The sequence below is a fragment of the Bombus terrestris genome, chromosome 6 (assembly GCF_910591885.1).
Source record: "Bombus terrestris chromosome 6, iyBomTerr1.2, whole genome shotgun sequence".
NCBI lineage: Eukaryota > Metazoa > Arthropoda > Insecta > Hymenoptera > Apidae > Bombus > Bombus terrestris.
The window spans coordinates 21,563,272-21,582,389 of record NC_063274.1 but is presented as its reverse complement, the minus strand read 5'-3'; the positions used below and the strand labels follow the sequence as shown (position 1 = coordinate 21,582,389).

Sequence of the window (19,118 nt, the reverse complement as noted above, 5' to 3'; positions counted from 1 at the left end):
AGAAGCGTTACGCAAACGTTATCAAAGCAGCATGGACCACATGCTGAGCGTCTCTTGATGATGTTATGAAACAACCTACCGCAGTTCGTTTGAGCTATTGCAGCATATCATGGAAAGTTCTGTCAGTGACTGAACGTGATTGGGAAAATAACTCGTCTAAGACTTAATGACTAGCGCTATCGTCGGTCATCTTTATTTATAAAATGCGAAGTAATGCTGGATAGCAGAGATTCTATCCGTTCTAACATCATATGAATTATAATTTCTTTATTTAAAATCTTATCGATGATATATTACAATCAAATACACAACATGTCGAAGTATTAACATGTTTTAAACCAAAATTATCTAGGATAGTTCTTCTATTACTGTAAACAAATTTCTCCATTTCTCCAAACAAGCTGAAGGTAATATATTAAATGGCAAAACTGCATCGTATTGTTCTCCATGCTAATTCTTGTAATAGAGATATAACATAAGTGTTAACAACCACCAAAACCCACTAGTTACTCAATTACTTGACACGTCGGATCAGATCCGCAGGCTAAAATTACCCTTTAGATTTAAGCACCAGATTCAACTAGAATCAAACACACGATAAACACTTATTGAACACGACATAGTACCACGCCAGAAAAATTTACTTGTAATTCTCAATGAGAATTGATTGTAAAATTCATCCAAATAAAAAAAATGCTAATTCTTTCGTCGTATATTGATTTCTGAAAGTATATTTGTTTCGTCCAGTGATTCTTTGCGTCGCCCGGAATCTAGCCCTCGGTCGAGGCAGTCACTCGCTACGTCAACATAATTAATTGGACTGTAATAATCATAAGGAACTGTCGCAAAACTGAGCATTTCGATTTGAGACCGTTAAGTGGTATAAAGCACCTTCGAGTCAAAATGTTCCTTATGGTTATTGCTCCACCAGGTAAAAAGTGGGGAAACGTGGGTTTTCCCATGTCTCCCGGGATTTTCACCCGCAAGCGACTGGTGCTGCGGCGATCAACACCCAGCAAGAGTTTTCCTCTGCGACAGCATCGTCATTGATCTTTACTGGATCTACGATTACACATCAGTCAACATCTCTGCACTGGGTTCACTACTTTAACTCGGTCAACATACATCTAATTAACATACACATACGCAACGAGCGTAATCATATTGTCTACAATTGTTGTTGGAATAAAAAGTACATTATAATTTGTTACCTCAGCGTTATAATTAATTCAATCGTCTCTATTATCCTAAACGAAATAGAGGATCGATCAGTTTCGTGGCGTCGATTGTATATCGCAACGGGAATCTACGATTCCCGTTGACGCGCTCCTTGAGATCGCGTCATATTTATATAATATATTTTAGCATTAATAAAATATAAAATCGCCTTGAATCTTTCTGTCTGTGATTTTGTAACTAAATTACATTGTGATGAAAGGAACGTCCATATACCGTGTACCTTTGAGCGATAGCGCACATTGAATCACGTTACACGAGCCGATCAGTGTCGCCTTCCGATTCAGCTGTTACGCGTCTTGCAAGGTTAATTCTCCCAAGTGTGCGCGCACACACGTATCTGGGCAATTGTTGCGATCACTCGTTGGCGATAATTTTTCACCATGTATCTCGCTACGTGGAATAGTCGCGACGCGTTGGACACGCCCTGCATATGCATGCATGCGCGCGGATGCTGGCTGACTTTTCATGGAATCTGCTCGCCGCGGAATGTTCGTGGCCGCAGGTCACCACCGTTCAGTGATTTTGCCTGCTGCACGCTCGGATTCTCGGTACCCTTCCCGCGCTCCTGCTCTTTTTCCGAGAACGAACAATTAACGCGTTCCGCCTCGTGCACGGAATTAACTTTATCTTCTAAAAAGGCCTCGATGTTATATAACCGAATGAGGTCGAACTTTGTGCCACAGTCTTGAATATTTTGAGAATCGATAACGGTAATCGTTAGATTGCGGATATTTATGCGTTTGTACATATTTCATTTTTTTTTTTTTTTCATTGTTTTTCAACTATCAACGATCTGAATTATCAAGGTCGTTAAACCAACGAGTAATTTATTTTTTATTATACTATCTCACTATGCTATCTCAGCATTCCGTTCTTCCTTCTCAATTTTGAAATTCGTACGTCTATAAATGGAAAGAAAAATGGAAAAATAAAGATTTTTTCATTTATTAAAGATTACGACGAACGTTCTGTTTTAGATTCTTTATATATTTTCGCATACAATATGAATTCTGCGTATTTTTGCACATTTATATTTTATGAAAATGCATAAAAATTGGCAGTCTGCTCGTGAGTTTCTGTTGTCTAACGCATCGAATGTCAATGTCTGGCCATTTAACAGGCTATTGGCTACCGACACGCGCAGGTATCTCAAGCCTCTTTCGAGATTCATCGACACGGAGCAGCTAGCTCGCGCGCGGATGTATTTCCAGCTATCGAATGGAGGGATCTCCTTTCCTCGGTCGACTGTCCGCTCGAAAGGTTAATATGTATCGCGATACGGCGTGAGTTTTATTGGTTCGTCAAGGTGGACACGAAGCGAGATGAACTTTAAAAAATACAAATGTCGCGTAAATGTCAGAACCTTTCTACATCTTCTGAGATATTTTCATAAACATATAGTAACATTTTACGTGGATTTTATCAGATGCTTTGCGTAGGTGAAATAATTGGATATCTAGCATAATGATCGTAATTTTGAACTGAACGAGAATGTGGTAACACGTGAGAAAATATCGATTTCAAGATCACTGATTTACATAAAAAGAGTAAGATAAGAAGAAGAAAATAAGAGAAAGAATAAAAAGAATAGATATAAAAGTGTTACAAACGCTTCTTTTTTCGCCGAAAATTTTGATAGCCCGAATTTTAATTGCTTTTGAAACATTGCAAATGCTAAACAGCTTCATCCAGGATTTCTGTGACTAGTACATACCGATTTTGACGCAATTTTGCGCTATTGTTTGAAAAATTACCACTTTAATAAATCACAAACGACAGAAAATACTAAGAGTAATCGTTCGAATAAGTATGAAATAAAAATTATATCATTTCTCAAAACCTATCAATGAATTATTTTGTTAAATCGTCAGAATCAGCTCAAATATCATAATGATCGATTCTCTATATTCTACATTATTGTATATTGTACGTAGGCTGTGAATTTTTGTGCTTTTAAATTTCCTACAAGTATATAAAAATTCGCACGAATAACTAGCTATAAATGTCTCAGTATATCCCTTTCAACAAGTTCTTTCTTCCTCATTCTCTCCGTCTACTCGTTCGAATATTGCCAAAACAGGCTTGCGTCTGCTGCGCGATGAGCAGATAAACGTAACGCGAATGTTTTACACCTGGGCGTGGATTGGTCGAGATATTATTGGCTGGCACGCGTGTGCGTGCGTGGGTGTTCCACAGAAAGGCAATGCGCCATTCCACCAGTATTGCTCGCGGCTTACTGCCACAGACGGTCGCATTAAACTTAAGCTCTACTTGATCAATTCGTCGCGCGCGAGATACGCAGTCACCTGCTGGGGTGCGCGCCGTTGGGCCAGAAACCTTCCAAGCAGACCACCGGCTTGGTCGACTATTCCTTCTGATTACTGCCTACAGGATTTTCTAGATCGCAGCATTGTGATATGTCAATTTAGGGGCGTAGAATGTACAATAGAACGTTGAAGGCTAAAGAAGTAAGAAATTGGAAAGTAAGAGATGAAAAATTTCGATGTAGAAGGTTAAAATTGGAAAGAAATTCTTGGGTTTTAGAATCGTGATAATGTGGATTTTGAGGTTCGTGGATTTGGGAATTTTAAAAGTAACGGATTGGTATTGGGTTGGCAACTAAGTGATTGCGGATTTTGTCAATACCACCTAATGACAACATCCGCAATTACTTAGTTGCCGATCCAATAGTTTAAGAATTTTAAAAGTAAGAAAGTGTAAAGAAGTAGAGAATTAGGAATCCGAGAACGTTGAAAGTAAAGAATAGAGAATTTTTGAATTTTAAAGAAAGCTACAACTCTACAAATTTAGTAAGTTTCGGATTCTTCGCATAAAACTGTTTGTCAGTTTAAAGTGATAAAAATTGGCAAATAAAAGAGCTTTACATATTTAGAAAAAAGAGAAAGATAAGAAACTGGTGCAATTATACCTTACCTATCGAACAAGCCAACGCGACCGGATAAACGTTCCGTTTATCAATTTCAACTAATCTCACCACGCACGAAACATAGAAAGTGAAACAACAAGAATGGCATTCCTAATCGTAGACAACCAGTTTATGCTGTTGCTTACACACGACGGATAAAACAGACAAAACCAACTCTCTCGCACGATTAATAAGATTCCGTGGTTAATCGTGCAGCTGGGTCGTTAATTTCCCCGTAAAACCAAATTCAGTTTACGAGCGAGGATCGTAATATAAACTTGCTTTATCACGGTTTACAAACAGCTTGTAAGGTGTTATCGAGGCCCGCAGCGGGAGCCATTATCGCCCTGAGGAAACGGATTTTCCACGAACCATTTTCCATAAACGTTTCTAATAAAATCTCGCGGTATCTGCGCGTAGTTAACCGTTACGCAATGCAATTACAACCACGAGCTCGATACAATGCCTAATAAAAGGCACGGTGAGAAGAGGCCGGACTAAATTATACGACGTAACATGAAAAACGCATTACGAGGGTCGAACGAAAGAAGATAAAAATCTCAAGGCTGGTCTGATCGGTCGACGGTGAAACAAGATCATTAATTGCCAGCTACGTGGACCATAGGAAATTTCGTTACGGCTCTGATTCGCCGTAGAACCACCTGTTCCGATCACGGAACCTTTTACGACAACAACCGTTTCGCAAGCGTTCCGTTTCCACCGTGGGACCATGCAAATGGATTTTGCCGCACTCTTTCACTGCGTACACCATTGTTACCTTCTCACCTTTTTTTCCTCGACCTCGACTCCAGCATGGCCATACTACGTCCATTAATCTTTTTAACCGAGAACAAGTAGATAGAGTATCCTGGTTTGCGAAATACACTTAGGGCTCGATAGCGATTCGTCGAAGAGGTCGAATATAACATTGGTCTGTTCGACGCGTGGAAATAATTATCCTAGCGAGGTGTACAGACACCTCTGATCGATCGGATAATTCGATCGACGGGTTTATGGACAAGCGATTGCACCAATGGTTCGTGGTTTTATAGAGGATGTTATTGGTGATTGTAATTGATGTATGATAGAATTAATCGAGGCCGGTCTGGAGTTCTTCGCGTTGTAAGAGAGGCTTGTGTAAAGGGAATGGATTTTATCCGTTAAGAGATAGTTGTGTTATACCGTGCTGTAGGTCAGAGAATATTATTCTAGAATATTCGTAATATATGAAATTATTTTCAAGTTTCGTCTTATAAAAATGGCAATGAGACTCGTTAAAATAAAACTCTGAGTAAAAGAAAAGTAAACAAATATTTTGCAAGAATATTGAAAATATAACATGTTCTAAAAATATTAGATTGTAAATGTTCTAAACGGTAACGTAATAAATTATCCATGCAAAGAGGAAAGCAAGAATAGAAGAAGGATGACGGAAGATGACGATGTAACTATAATTTCCTTAATACGTGGTAATAAATACGAATAATTTCCCTTCGCGTGGAGATATGCCAGCTGTCAACTTGTGGCAACCCATCCCACCTGTATGTGTCAAGTTATACGACCTTGATGAACCTTCATCCTCGGCTAACGGGAGAGTACCGTGGTGCAACAAGAAGGACAAACTTCCATCTAGAAGACGAATGTTCCCGGCACGGTCATAAACGGAGAATTATTTATCATATGGGTTAAATGTTACGTCCGATAAATCTTCGGCGCGGCCACACTTTCCGAGAGAATGCAACCGGACTTTTATATCGATGATCGTTTCAACGCTATATCATTATTCTTCGTACAAGTGGTTGAACATTGAGAAAGCTCCGTTACGATCTAAACCCGTAACATGTTTGCTTAAGTTTCGTTATACAACTTCATCGTGTATCATCTTACAAATAGTTCGCATTATACATTAATCAAATCGAATGTCTGCCAGCTATTGGCTAATTTGTAGATATTTTAATAATAATAAATTGATCGTGTATGCGTCGTGTATAGCATATAGGAAATTTGACGCGATTATGCGTCGATACTTACGCAAGTTCGTGTTCTTCAGCATATAATTTGAAAAATGGAATTTAAGTAGACAATTGTTTTACCTATGAAATGTTATAACAGGTATCTTCGATATTTAATATATTTTTGTTTACATTATATGCATTCTATGCATTTCTGCACTTTGAAGTTTCGCGTGGATGCATAATAAGTTTCCCACGCAACACACGATATCCCAAGTAATCTTACAGATTGCAGGCTCATTACAAATATCAGAGTATAATAAATCAAATTCAGCTTCGGTTAAGCGCTCATCAGAATCTCATTCAGACTAAATATTCTAGAATTATATGCATCTTCAGACCTTTCGGTATTAACTTATTCATTGGATATTAGAAGTGTTAAGTGATATTATATCACGTACACACTTCGGGCAAGATTTCATAATGCTACATCGTTATGCAAGAAACGATGTTGCAGGCGTCTAAGGGAATTAATCAATTTCGTTCGAATTAAATATCACAGTTACGAATATTTGCAGATCAATTTGCAATCAATTTGCTGATGGAGTAGCATAAATGTTACACGATACTAGGTCACGTATGCACCTGTAATAAGATTTCATCGGGTACTTCGTTGGAGGTCATAAATATCTTTATAGCATAGTAATTATACGCCGTAACGTTAGAAATATCATTCACGTGTTTCAGTATTACGGAATCGATCGAATAATGGTATAGCTTAGGCGCGATTTAAGCCGCGTATGTATTCACGTTTCCAATGCAGTCGCCTAAGCGATCTCGTGACGCAACGTTAGCCGAGAACAGGTTGGTAACAAGTAATTAGCCGTTTCTAGACAGCATACGTTCAGCTGCTTCTATATCGATAAAATGACCTAACATCACTTGCTTTCCATGTTCCATAACAATATTTTCTTCAATACTATCCGATTTAACAAGATTCATTCAACAAATAGCAAAGATAAGAATAAGGTAGATGAATCATTGGATCGATTGAAATAAATCAGACGACTACTATTATTGTATAGATCGGAAGTTATGGTTGAACGGAGGATTGGTGAACATGTATGTGTTTCAACGCATGAACTATTCGATTTGTATCGTTTGATTACTTCATATATTTGAGAGACGAAGTCTGGCCATAACGTACGCATTCTACTTATTAAATCTGTACGGACGTATTTCTACTATCAATTTTAGAAATATCGATATAATATTTTTGGAAAATATTCTGCAATCACTGTATTAATGAAAATAAGACAAATTACTCGTTGGTATGAAAGAAAGTGTTGCAAACGGAAACATTTATACTAATCAAATATATTACTTGTGAAATGCAATATACATTAAACCAATTTAAAAATGTGTTATAAAATTTTATCTCGATTATAACTAATTTACAACTAATTATTGCGTATCAACTACAACTTCTGTATATTTTAATTTTAAGAATTAAGCTTCATAGCTGGTACCGCTAATTTGAAAAACTTGTCAACGACAGAAAACTACAACGAGTTCAGCAATAATCTACAGATCACAAGTTTAGTATGATACGCAGAAATCTTTTTCCATTGCCATATAAAATTTATTTAATTTCATAAATTGTTTAATTTATGATGTTCGGCAAACCGTACGAGGAAGCGATGGAAACACGGGGAACGTCGCAATAGTTTCTATATCGCAAACGTGGCGACGAATAACTCCGAAAAACATTTCTATGGCGTAGGCGGGAACGTGAACCTCTTGAATAGCATCCACCGGTGCGGATGGTCTCCACCGTATGGTGTACAGTTAGGCGTGACGCAAGCGTGCGCTCGAGAACGGTATGAGATTCCAATTATAGGGAGCTTCCGGTTTCTAAGGGTCTCGCGTTTGTTTGGAACAACGCCCGCGTCAGCACACTTGAAGATGAAACGTGCGAAAAGTATGGAAGTCCATTGGTGTGTGAATCGAATCGTGATGAAGGCACCGAATGGAATTGCTTCGTAATTTATGGCCATGTCGCTGATGATTAGGAAGTATTTTGTGATGTAGAACGTCAATAAAGGCGGATTAGGAATAGTGGCGTTCGAGAATTTCTGACGAAGTACGTTGAGAGAAGAATTCGAATTTTTAGAAGTATGTGTATGATACTAGTAATCTATTAGCTGTGTTTAATATAGCTGTGTTTTCTAGTTTCATAAATATTAATTTTTGAAATTAAAAAGTATAAACCTAGTTGCCTCTCTCTTTACCACGTACGTTATTTTCACGTACTTTTATAGGCGTTATCAAAGTACACGTTTTGCATTTTCCAAGTTATACAATTTTATTATCTTTATCCGATTTAGAGGATACGAATGCCGACTACGTACTTCAGAACGTACATACACGTGCCAATAACATTTTAGAAACTTAGTTAATCGTCCACGTGTGCATCTTTGAAAGAACGTAGCGTTTATACACCTGATGTTAAAATTTTAAAGGCGCGTCAAAGATACGACTCTGAACAGCGCAGTCATTCTACGTGTTATTGCGGAAGTCGCGTTAGAACGATCGTAAGGGAACCGTTCGCGGTGATCCACGACGATCGGATAAGCGCGAAGATCATGGTTGTAAAAGAACCTTATAAAGCCACACTTTATACGACTGTCCCGGGATATCCATCTTGTCCCGCGTACGGTGATTTCTGTCTTTTAAAATGTAATATAAAGATAGCTTCATCGGCTACTATGTATCCAGCAAGGCATATTTTGAGCCTGAATCGCTTCACCAATAATTAAGATTTCATCGTTTATATTTTGAGTTGAGTAATAAGGAAGTGCGAGGAACTGTCGAAGGAGAATTTCGAATTTTATAACTTAAGTTTGCTGTCAAATTCAACAGAAATTTTATTGATTCTGCTTCTAATTAGTCTAATTAGTCAACGGTTATAAGGAATTTAAAAATCTTACAGAAAAATAATCTTATACTCTCAGTTTCTGAATATTATAGTTGTATGTAAAACGTATGATATTCTCAGTAAAGTAAAAAATTATTATTTAATTCAGTCAAAATTAAATTTACTTAGAGAAATTGCAGTAATATTATAAAGGTACTTTATATACTTAAAACTGAACGTTGTATAAAGAAGAAACTTTCCATAATCTTTATTGCCAAAACGTTATCAAAAACGTGTGAAATATCAAAATTTAATGCGTATGTCCGTAACATACATGAGCATTGTAATTGAATTTAATTGATTTTGATTGAATTGGATTTTTGCAATTGATTTTAACAAATCTAAACTACGATATTTTAGATTTACATATATATACTCTTCGAATATTATAATTATAAAATGAAAATGAGATTAAACCTTTTATATAAATATATCTATGTATGTATATGTATATGTAAATATATAAAACGTTTAAATCCCTTTACTATAAGTTTTTCTTCGAATATACATATACATGCATACATATATAAATATATATAAATAAAAAATATATATATTATATATGATTTATTATTATAATATAATTAATATATATGATATATACTTTCATATAATATATATTAATATATATTTTGTTATATAATGTATATGTATATTAGAAGAAAAGCTTTGAGCTCCTGAATCGGGGGAATATTCACACGTTAAGAAGTTCGATCTAAAATTTAAGGCTTTTAATCCTACATCTTCTTGCTGCATGCTTATAACAAAACCAATAAAAGTTCCAAAATTTGTATCTTTATAAAACAGTACCCAATCCAACAAATATCTAATATATCAACATAAAAGAAAGTACTAAAAGAATCTGAAATCATCGTTTTCGAATCACTATTTTCCTAAAATGTTATTCAAATGGTACAAGTATACGTAATAACAATTCGCACGATAACATTTTATTCAAATTTTAAAGGAGAAATCTTACCTGATTGATATCGCTACCCAAGTCCCGCGCGCTTTTCGCGCTCCTTAGCTGATCGCCCCGGTACTCTCTGTACCTGATCGTCACCTCATCGTCAGTAAGAGCGCCGCTGCTGCTGCTCCTCGCGTTCTTCTTGTTCTTCTCCTCCTTCGCCTTTTTCTCCTTCTTGCTAAACAGCTGCTTCACCTTGCTCATCGTGCCACTCTTCTTCGCCGCCTTCTTCTCGTACTTCTTATCCGCGCCGGTCGGTGGTTTCGCGGTCACTGGCGGCGACTTCGACATGTCGTTCATATATTTATCGTACTTCCGTTGCTCGTTCGGCGTCAGATTCATGTTTCTATCGGTATGCCGTCTCTCGTGTTTGATAAATTGCCTTGTAACGAAACCTTCGTCCTCCGACTCGATTTGTTCCCTTCGGTCGACCTCCTGTGAGTCGCGCCTGTAATCGTTCTCGATCCCGGAATCCGCCAAGCGATCCTTTCGATCGGAGTCACTGAGCCGAGTCTCGCGATGTCGACGCTCCGTATGCGTTCTGGTCTCTTGTCTGGTATGCCTAGACTTGCTACCATCGTGATAGACCCTGGGAGGCCTGGTGGGACTTTCATCGAACGTCTCCAATCTTCCAACTGTCGCCTTTACTCGTGGACTCTCCCTGGCGTCGGAGTCGTCGAAATAATCCAGCCGATTGCGCGACCTTCTGAGAGGTTTCTTTGGATCCTCGTCCAACTTCCGATGTTCCTTCCTCAAAGTTCGCGATGTCTCGTCGTATCGAGTCTCGCAGCGAATCGAATCTCTGGCCGTAGTGTCGGAATCGTATCTGCTTGAGTTGTAACCTCCGCGATCGGTGCGTATTCGCGGCGGAGAACTGTCGTAATCATCGTGAATCGGGTGTTTGCTGCTGGTGTACCGTTGAGTCGTACGAGTTTCTTTATAGTACTTGGACTCCAATTGGCTACTGGTCATCTGAGATATATCGGTGTCGTAGTCGTCGTTTGGACCTTCGCGCAGACTATCCAGGTGTTGTTTCGTAAACGGGGATCTTTCTTTGCGGTCATTCATCGTGGGACTCTCTAAAAGTGGTCGGCGCACGTCTCTGGCGTTCACATAGTCGGCATGACTGGTCAGATTCTCGTGCGACCTGGTCGTGTATTCGCTCCTTAACGCTCTCACTCGCGAATTCTCGCCCACTTCGTCCAGACGCTGCGTGGACTTGCTCATGCCGCGGATGGATTCGAAGTTCTTCTTCTTGGGCAAGTAGCAGTCCCTCGGTCGAACGTCTCTGTCCAAGAAATCGTCGCTCTTGGAGAATTTCCTTTCAGTCGTGGTGAACTTCTTGGCGATTATGGGCGAGGAAAGGACATTATTCTCCCTTGGCTCGGTTCGGAAGTGACGAGGAATGGTGTTCTCGTCCGGGCGCAAGTTGGATGATTTGTAAGGGCTGGTTGAGTTTCTGGGCGCTTCGTACCGTTCCTCCGGACTGGTTCTACTCCTGTCACTGAGGAATGGCTTGAAATCGTCCGCATAACCCTCGTGCGTTCGCGTCTCTACGATATATTTATCTCCGTATTTGTCTGTCCTCGTTTCGACCGTGTATCCGTCTCTCGGTTTGGTATCGATGTAACCATCCGATGGGATCTTGTTGGTGATCTTCTTTTCGTAACCGTACACCTTACCGTTGTCTTCGTGAATCTCCTTCTCGAATATGTACTTCTCTCCGTTGCTGTTGGTGCGCGTTTCCGTGATGTACGTATCCATGTAGCGTTTCGGCGAGGCGACACGGTTAGGAGTGACCGGTGACGGGACAATCGGCTTGTCGATGATCTCGTGCTCGGATTTCTTGATCGGCACGTTCGCGCTGTTCTTCGCGGCGAACATTTCGTCGGCGAGCAGCCTCGACTTGATTCTAGATTCGAGAAGGTCGCGTCTAGCGCTCAGTTCGGACGTCTTGTTCGATATTCCGCTTTGAGTTTGTCTGGCGGAGAATTCGTTACCGTCTCGTTGTCTGGCGTCCGTGCCATCGGCTCTGCCTCTGCCAGACGTGTCAACGAACACGGTGGACGTGTATTTTTCGGGCTTGTCGTATAGACGTCTGTCGATGTCGTCAAATTCATGACGTCGTTTTGTGTCTACGTTTCTGGTAGCGTAATCCTGCGTGCCTGCGTAGTGGCTAGAAAAATGAGTACTGCTGTTCTTCCTGTCCTCCTCGTATCTCGATTTAAACGTGTTGATTTCGTTATTACGTCGCAAGTCGCTGTACGAGTAATCCGTCCTGCGGTAATCCTTTTCCGCGGGACTGTTCTCGCGCGAAGAGTCTTTCCTCTCGAGACCAAGCCCTTCGTCGCTGTCCGAGTGACTTCTTTGCGCTTTTTTCTTGTCGGTCTGCACCTGAGCGTAAATCACGTTGGTCTGCGGAGGCGGCGAACTGCAGGACTCGTTCGGTCTGGTATAAGAAAACGGTCGGTTGTTATTGTGACCGAATCCCGGGCCTGGTGAGACCATCGTTTTAGTTAGCTGAGGTGGCGGCGACCGGTCGCTGGATAATCGGTGAATCATCTTGTGTATCGTCGACTCTTCGCCGGTTCGTTGCTGCAGATCGTATCGGCTGCTGTGCAGCATGCTACTTGTACCGACCTTGTCCACTTCGTCGACCCCGGTGTCGTTTACCACCGGTGAAGGGGTCCGGCCTGTTGCCTTCTCCTCTTTTCTTTCTGTTGTTTCCTCTTTGCTCTTCTTATCGTCTACCTCTAGTTCGATAGGTATGCGTCTCACGGTTCCCTTGTTCTCTCTCTTAGGCGATATCGGTGGCTTTCCGACGCTCACCTCCGTTTCTTCGATCCTTTCTCTCGTTTCGATCGTTTCTGTCCGTTCCGTCACTTTCTTCGCATCGGATTCCTCCTGCTTAGACTTCTTCGCCTCGGGCCTGCTGCTACTTTCACCGTTCTCCGTTGTTGCTACTTTACCGAAATGAAACGGTTGTTGATCGACGTGCGGCGATGCTTCGATTATTGGGGACAACTGTTTTCTCACGCGACTACTGCCAAGATGCGATCCCTCGCTCTCGCTGCCGCTCCTCTTGCGATGCGATCTCAACGAGCTAGCGGCGTCGCTGACGCTGCGCCCGACCGGTTTCCGTTTTCTTTCTAACTTCGGGGAGAAGAACCTCGCCAGGGGACCTCTTAGCTTTTTCGCGCTCGCATCGCTGGCGCTTCTCTCCAATGCCTTCTTCTTCAGCCTCGGTGTCTCGACGAGGTCTGCGCTGCTGGTGGCGCCAAGTTCTACGCTCCTGCGTCTTACATCGAGTGGCAGTTCCGGCCTCTTCTTGTTACGCCGCGCCGGAAGTGTGCTAAATCGACCTGGCAATCGTCTGTTGTCGTGGGCAACGCAGTGAAGGCTGCCTACCTGCTGAAGCACCAGCGCCGCCTCCTGTGCTAGGTCTTCCTTGCTCCTCGACGCTATGCTCTCCTTGTGGACCGGGGTGGCGATCAACCGGCCTTCGCCATCTCCTGCCAGAGCCGCGGTCACGCGGGGTGCTCCACGTCCTGCAACAATTCCATTCAGAAAGGGGGTTAACGAGGGATTCTTTCTCGGGAGATTGTTATAAGTTTAAGGATGGATGTAGGAGAAAGTGGAAGCGATGATTTTGTAATTTGGGTCAGTAGTGCAAATATTTTTGTTAGGCGTTATTACTATTTATTTAGTATAATTAAGGAATTTTTCTAAACACACGATCAACAGGGAAAAATAGATTATTTTCGAGATATTCGCATATTTGATGTTAAAGTTAAGTAATATTTTTGTTCTCGTCGTACGTAATACTTTACATATTTTACGTGTAGCGTAACTACACGTTTATCTCTTTAAATAATGGTTAAAGTTTCGTAATAATCTCGTTAAGTCATTAACATTAAACTATAAGCTTTCGCGACTCGTGCCAGCAGAGCTTAATCCCCTCTGCATTAGGACGTTAAGAGGAAAGTTTCTCGCAGATTATTAAAAGTGGGGAATAACAAATTAAGGCTTAAGCAACACCGAGAAACTAATGTGTTCCTTCATAGTTCCTCTCTGTTAATTCCTTCTCGTATTAACCTTCGCGGTAAATCGTTCAAGCATTAGCTGTCATTTTTACAAAGACGCGCCAGTAATTTCCGACTCCGCATCATCCTAATTGCCGCGCGATTATAGTCGCGCCAGCGATCAAACGGACTAATTATCATTCGTTTAACGATTACTAGATAACTCTGACACAATCGTTCTATTAAAAAATCGCCAGCGACGTATCCTAAATTTTTGTCTAATTCGTTTATTACGAAAAAAAGGATTATTACGACTTATTTCGACAGTGCGTAATTAATAACTCGCTTTCTAACAAGTCACACTCGTGCGGTGCATTACAGTCACTAAAATTATTAGGAAAATATCAGGAGACTACGAAACATTTTTCGCTTTGGTCGCAATTTTAAGCGAATTTTTCTCTAATAAGAAACCAAAAGACGTCTGAGAAGTTTGAGCCACAGCTTAACGAAGGAAGCCCGGATCGCAGAATTTTAATTGGGTGACGTCAATCGCTCGAAAACGACGTTCATTAGTAACCAAGGGAATGGGGCGGTGGACTCTATCGCGAATAATGGATTATTCCACGAGCAGTCAGGAGCATTATTGGATTTGTAAATTAGCGATTTATGTTAAGCAGACCGGTCTGGTCGTTAGCGGTTAATCACCAAGTTTAATCAGGTGCTAGTTGCTACTAGAGCAAGTCGGATACGAACTAAGGGCAGGGAAGAAGAAAGGAGGGGAACATCGCCCTCGTCATCTTTATAATTCATCAGCGACAAGAAACGTCGTCTATCCTCGCCTCCCATTTGTCCGTGCGATCGATTGTTAAACCGAAATAAATAAATGTTGTCCAACGATCAGACACTGTTTAATTGGCGTCTAATCGAGCGTAATCGACAGCACCATAGCTGCAAATTCCATGTTCGGATCGGTTGTTAGAACCTCGCTCCACAATCGAACTCATTCGTGGAAAATGAAACTGCCTTGCCTGACAGGTCTTTTCTATGGAAAACTGCTCGATCGATGAAGTCTTTGAAACTTTTTACACGGTCATTTAGTAGGCTTGAAATATGTATTATGGTTATTCAGGTTTCTTTACTTTTATTTATCGATGTACGTATTTATTTTTATAAAGATACGAGATCTTAATAGGTCTCGTTTGATATTCATAAAACGGTATGCTCAAAAGGTTGTTTGGGCAGTTTGTTCGTCCAAGAGGAGGGAAGATCATTTTTTTATATTTGTTTTGACTGTCTCTTGTCGAAAAATTGTTCAAATTTCAGAGAACTACGATGGAATTGTCATTGATGTGCTTGATTTCTAGTTTCAATTTTATGGTAAAATTTGTATTAAAAATTGTCTACGGATATAAAATTGTGATTTCACTTTCAAATGTATTTTGATTTTACTGTCTTATTTTAATTCGAGCATGTAAATGCGCAAAAGTGAAATTAAATGACTAACGTTTGATTATTAACAAGTACGTATATATATTGGGGTATTTTTTGAAGTTAAAGCAACGTAAACTAATATAATAATTCTTAGATTTCTAACCGTTATTTGATTTACATCAACTTGTTCCCTAGATAAACTGAAGCTTTAGTTAGTTGTATAGTTGGTAGATTACGACGTTCGACTTTCGCTATCCGACTTTTTACGACAGATAATGGAAATCGTGGTTCAATTTAAAATTCAACCACTCGTACACGGACGTAATACGCAATTTGACCTTTTCAACGTGCGCCTCTAAACCTGCTGTTTCAACTAACAGTGATTGCCGGCAGAAAACAGGAAATCAGTTGAACAAAACCACATTCTAAGTTTAACGTACAGTTACATTAATATTCGGACAATATACTACCTTTATAATTATTGCTGTGCGTAAGAGTGAATGATTTAGATATTATATTGTTTATTTTATAGAAAGATAAACCATGTATCGTACATTGAAAATATATAAACAACTCCATTCTAATAATAACATTTAATTGTATAATACATTTTGAACAAAAAGTTGTCATATTTTCACGTCATATTAATGTTCGGACACTTTATGGAAAATAAATATTTTATATATAAAATTTATGAAAGATTGCGATAATAATATTTTGTCGCGTGTCTGTCTTGTTTAATGACCTCGTGTAACCTTTTGAACATATTAAAAATAATTTTCTTTACATATTCTGAAGAAATAGTTGCCCATTCTTCCTTTAACATCGTTTGCAATTCAACTTTTTAATTTATTGCTGTTTCTCTGATTCTTTGGTTTAATTGATCCCATAGAGAATCTATGGGATTCAAGTTCGGAGATTGCGGAGGTGGATGTAAAACTTTAGGATAATTGTATAACAAATATTCCTGTACTATTCTCGTATTATGTTTTGGATCGTTGTCCTGATAAAATTTGAAGGTACTTTATATTCCCATATTGTTTGCACTTTTTAGCAATTTGTTTTTTAAAAGACATAAACGTCTATTCTTATTTAATATATCTACGATAAGCACCAGTTCACTCACACCGATACTCGAAATGCATCCCCATACAATCACAGAATCTTCTCTGTGTTTTAAAGTAGATTTCAAATTTTTGAGTCTGCCATGTTATACTTTTTCTACCCGAGTCAAAAATGCAATATTTACAATGTAAACATGTAACAATGTAACATCATTCCACCAATTTCGAGGTTTTTTAATGAACTTTTCAGCGAAAGCCAGTATTTTTCCCCTCTTTATTTCCTCTATGTACAGATTTCTTCTTGTTACTTGATCATTAAACCCATTGTGCCTCATTATTAGTACTGTTTCAGCACTGATTTTTTTCCTAATTTCATGACAAATCTCTGAGATCAATTGTGGATTTGTTTAACTCTACGTATTATTATTCTTCTTCCCTCCCTTTCATTAAAAATTCCAGGTGGTCATTTTTGTTTCCTAAATTCGATACGGTCCTCTTCTTTTCATCTTTTAATAATATTCGCAACTGTGCTCTTCTTCATCATTAATAATCGTGCAGTTTCGCGATAACTCTTATCTTTTCCTTTATGGTAAATAACAAGTTCACTTTTATCAACGCTGGTATTCTGTCCTTTTCGTGGCACGTTAGGTTTCAGACAATAACAATTTAATATATCAATAGTAGCAACATAAATCTATTTTACAGTTTGAATGCTTTCCAAGAGCTAGAACATTAATGTGACAATTTCATGCTTAAAATGCATTATACAATTAAATTAATTATTGTTCCAGTGGAATTATTTATATATCTTCAATGTACAGTGAATGGTTTATCGTTTGTAAATTAAACAATATAATATCTAAATCATTCCCATACAGCAATAATTACAAAGATGGTATAGTGTCCGAATATTAATGTGAATAACCGTATGTATTAAACGAAACAGTGTGTTATTTTAGATATTCGCGAATAGAATATTTTTCATTCTTACTTAATTATTTGTTTGACATGCTCGAAGGCAAGAGATATTGCAGAATTAGAAAATTAAAGGATTAGAGAATCTAGTCAAATTTTCTATGATATAACAAAACGAGCAAAGTTTCAAACTTCTTATATTTAAACAAAAGATAGTCCGTGTCTGATCTAATCTTTCTCTTTGCGTTACGTGTTCACATAAAATGCATACTAAAAGCAATCATTCGATGCTCTCAACAAATATCATGCACTAGTGACCTTTTCATGATCGCGTACCTTCCACACAACCATAATCCGATGCGCGTTCTGCGCTCCAAGTTAATTGACGTACCAACAACGGGAGCTATTTTTACGACGTCTGCTCTACGTACCGATAATAATCAAACATTTCTCTTACAAACTTGCATGTAACTTTGAAATAATTTTCAATCTTTGAAGAACGGTCAGTTAGAGTTAAAAAAGTGTAGCAACAGTTGAAAATTAAATCAAGTATGAGTTTATTGTAGATAATACCATGCCATTTGAATGGCAAATAAACAATTTCATATCTGCATAATATAAATGCGAGATTGGTTTAGGGCAATACAATAAGTTTGTATTTCAAGTGTCGTAAAGATTAAGAGTCATCACTTGCTATCCTATCTTACTACTACGAAAGGAACTTGTATCTTCAACTTCGCTTCCTTCGAACTTAATATTCCTCTTGTGTACTCGCATATGTGCTATTTACAATATTTATCTACACATATATAATATATATTACAATATAGTGTATCTGTAAAAATACACAACTACGACAATCATTTACTGCAATTTTTTAAAGAACAGATTGAAATAGAATTTTGTTTAGAAGAATTCGTCTTGATTTTCTTACTGTATATGAAAATTATCCAAATTTTCAGATGGTATCATATCAAAATAAAAAGTAGCGTGTTACCTGTTCACCTGTTCCCACAATTTCTAGCTTAATCGCTGTACGAAAATTGTACCACAATGTACGTATTTGAGCAGATGTACGAATAGACCGCCATCAAACCAGCAACTCTCTACCACTTTGACCTAATGAACCTCTTCCTCTTCTCACCCGTTACCATAGCGTTTCAACGGAAGTGCGCAGGACGTAACTGTACCTTACCGATTCAACTTGTACCGGGGAGATTGTGTGCATAAACAGGTCCGCAAATTAACCCGTAATTAAAAGAACGTCCGATCATGCGATGGATAAACGAGCTGATAGCTGGATGGCGGAGGTCGTTGACGGATTTACAACGTGATTGTTGAGATTTCGCGAGCCGGAGATATCACACGGGGCCCGATCGGGCAACATCTCGATGAGGTCATCTCCGCGAGGACCTCGGGAACGAGGTCGCCTCGGGATCAGCGTTTCTGTTCGCCTACTAAAGCAGAGCCGTGCCACTTCACCGTTAAGGTGCGTTTAGACCAAGCGAGCAAGAACATAGAACTGGAGTAAGAACGTTCTGGTTGTGAACGTTTAGTGTAAATGGTTATTAATCAATCCATTCGTGAACTTATTTACAACAATGTTAAATCTTCGAAGGATTCTT

The 19,118-nt window shown here is 39.1% G+C and overlaps 1 protein-coding gene and 2 long non-coding RNA genes across 7 annotated transcripts in view; 1 reads left to right on the top strand and 2 right to left on the bottom strand.

Annotated features, from left to right (window-relative positions):
* LOC110120238 overlaps positions 1-19,118 on the top strand; it is a 176,324-nt gene that overhangs the window by 99,685 nt on the left and 57,521 nt on the right. The window lies entirely within an intron of this gene.
* The window catches only part of LOC100646399, a 161,090-nt gene that overhangs the window by 107,596 nt on the left and 34,376 nt on the right, over positions 1-19,118 (bottom strand). For all 4 annotated transcript variants that reach the window (XR_007224347.1, XM_003403248.4, XM_048406589.1 and 1 more), the window contains one exon: positions 10,074-13,609. Coding sequence is in view for 3 of the 4 variants with exons in the window: in XM_003403248.4 (XP_003403296.3) it covers positions 10,074-13,609 (3,536 nt within the window). In the remaining variant the exon portion in view is untranslated. The remainder of the gene's footprint in view (positions 1-10,073; positions 13,610-19,118) is intronic.
* On the bottom strand, positions 243-9,602 carry LOC125385275. Its single transcript, XR_007224350.1, has 2 exons — positions 1,212-9,602; positions 243-1,127 (listed from the first exon to the last, which is right to left on the bottom strand). It is a non-coding gene; the product is annotated as an uncharacterized LOC125385275 (long non-coding RNA).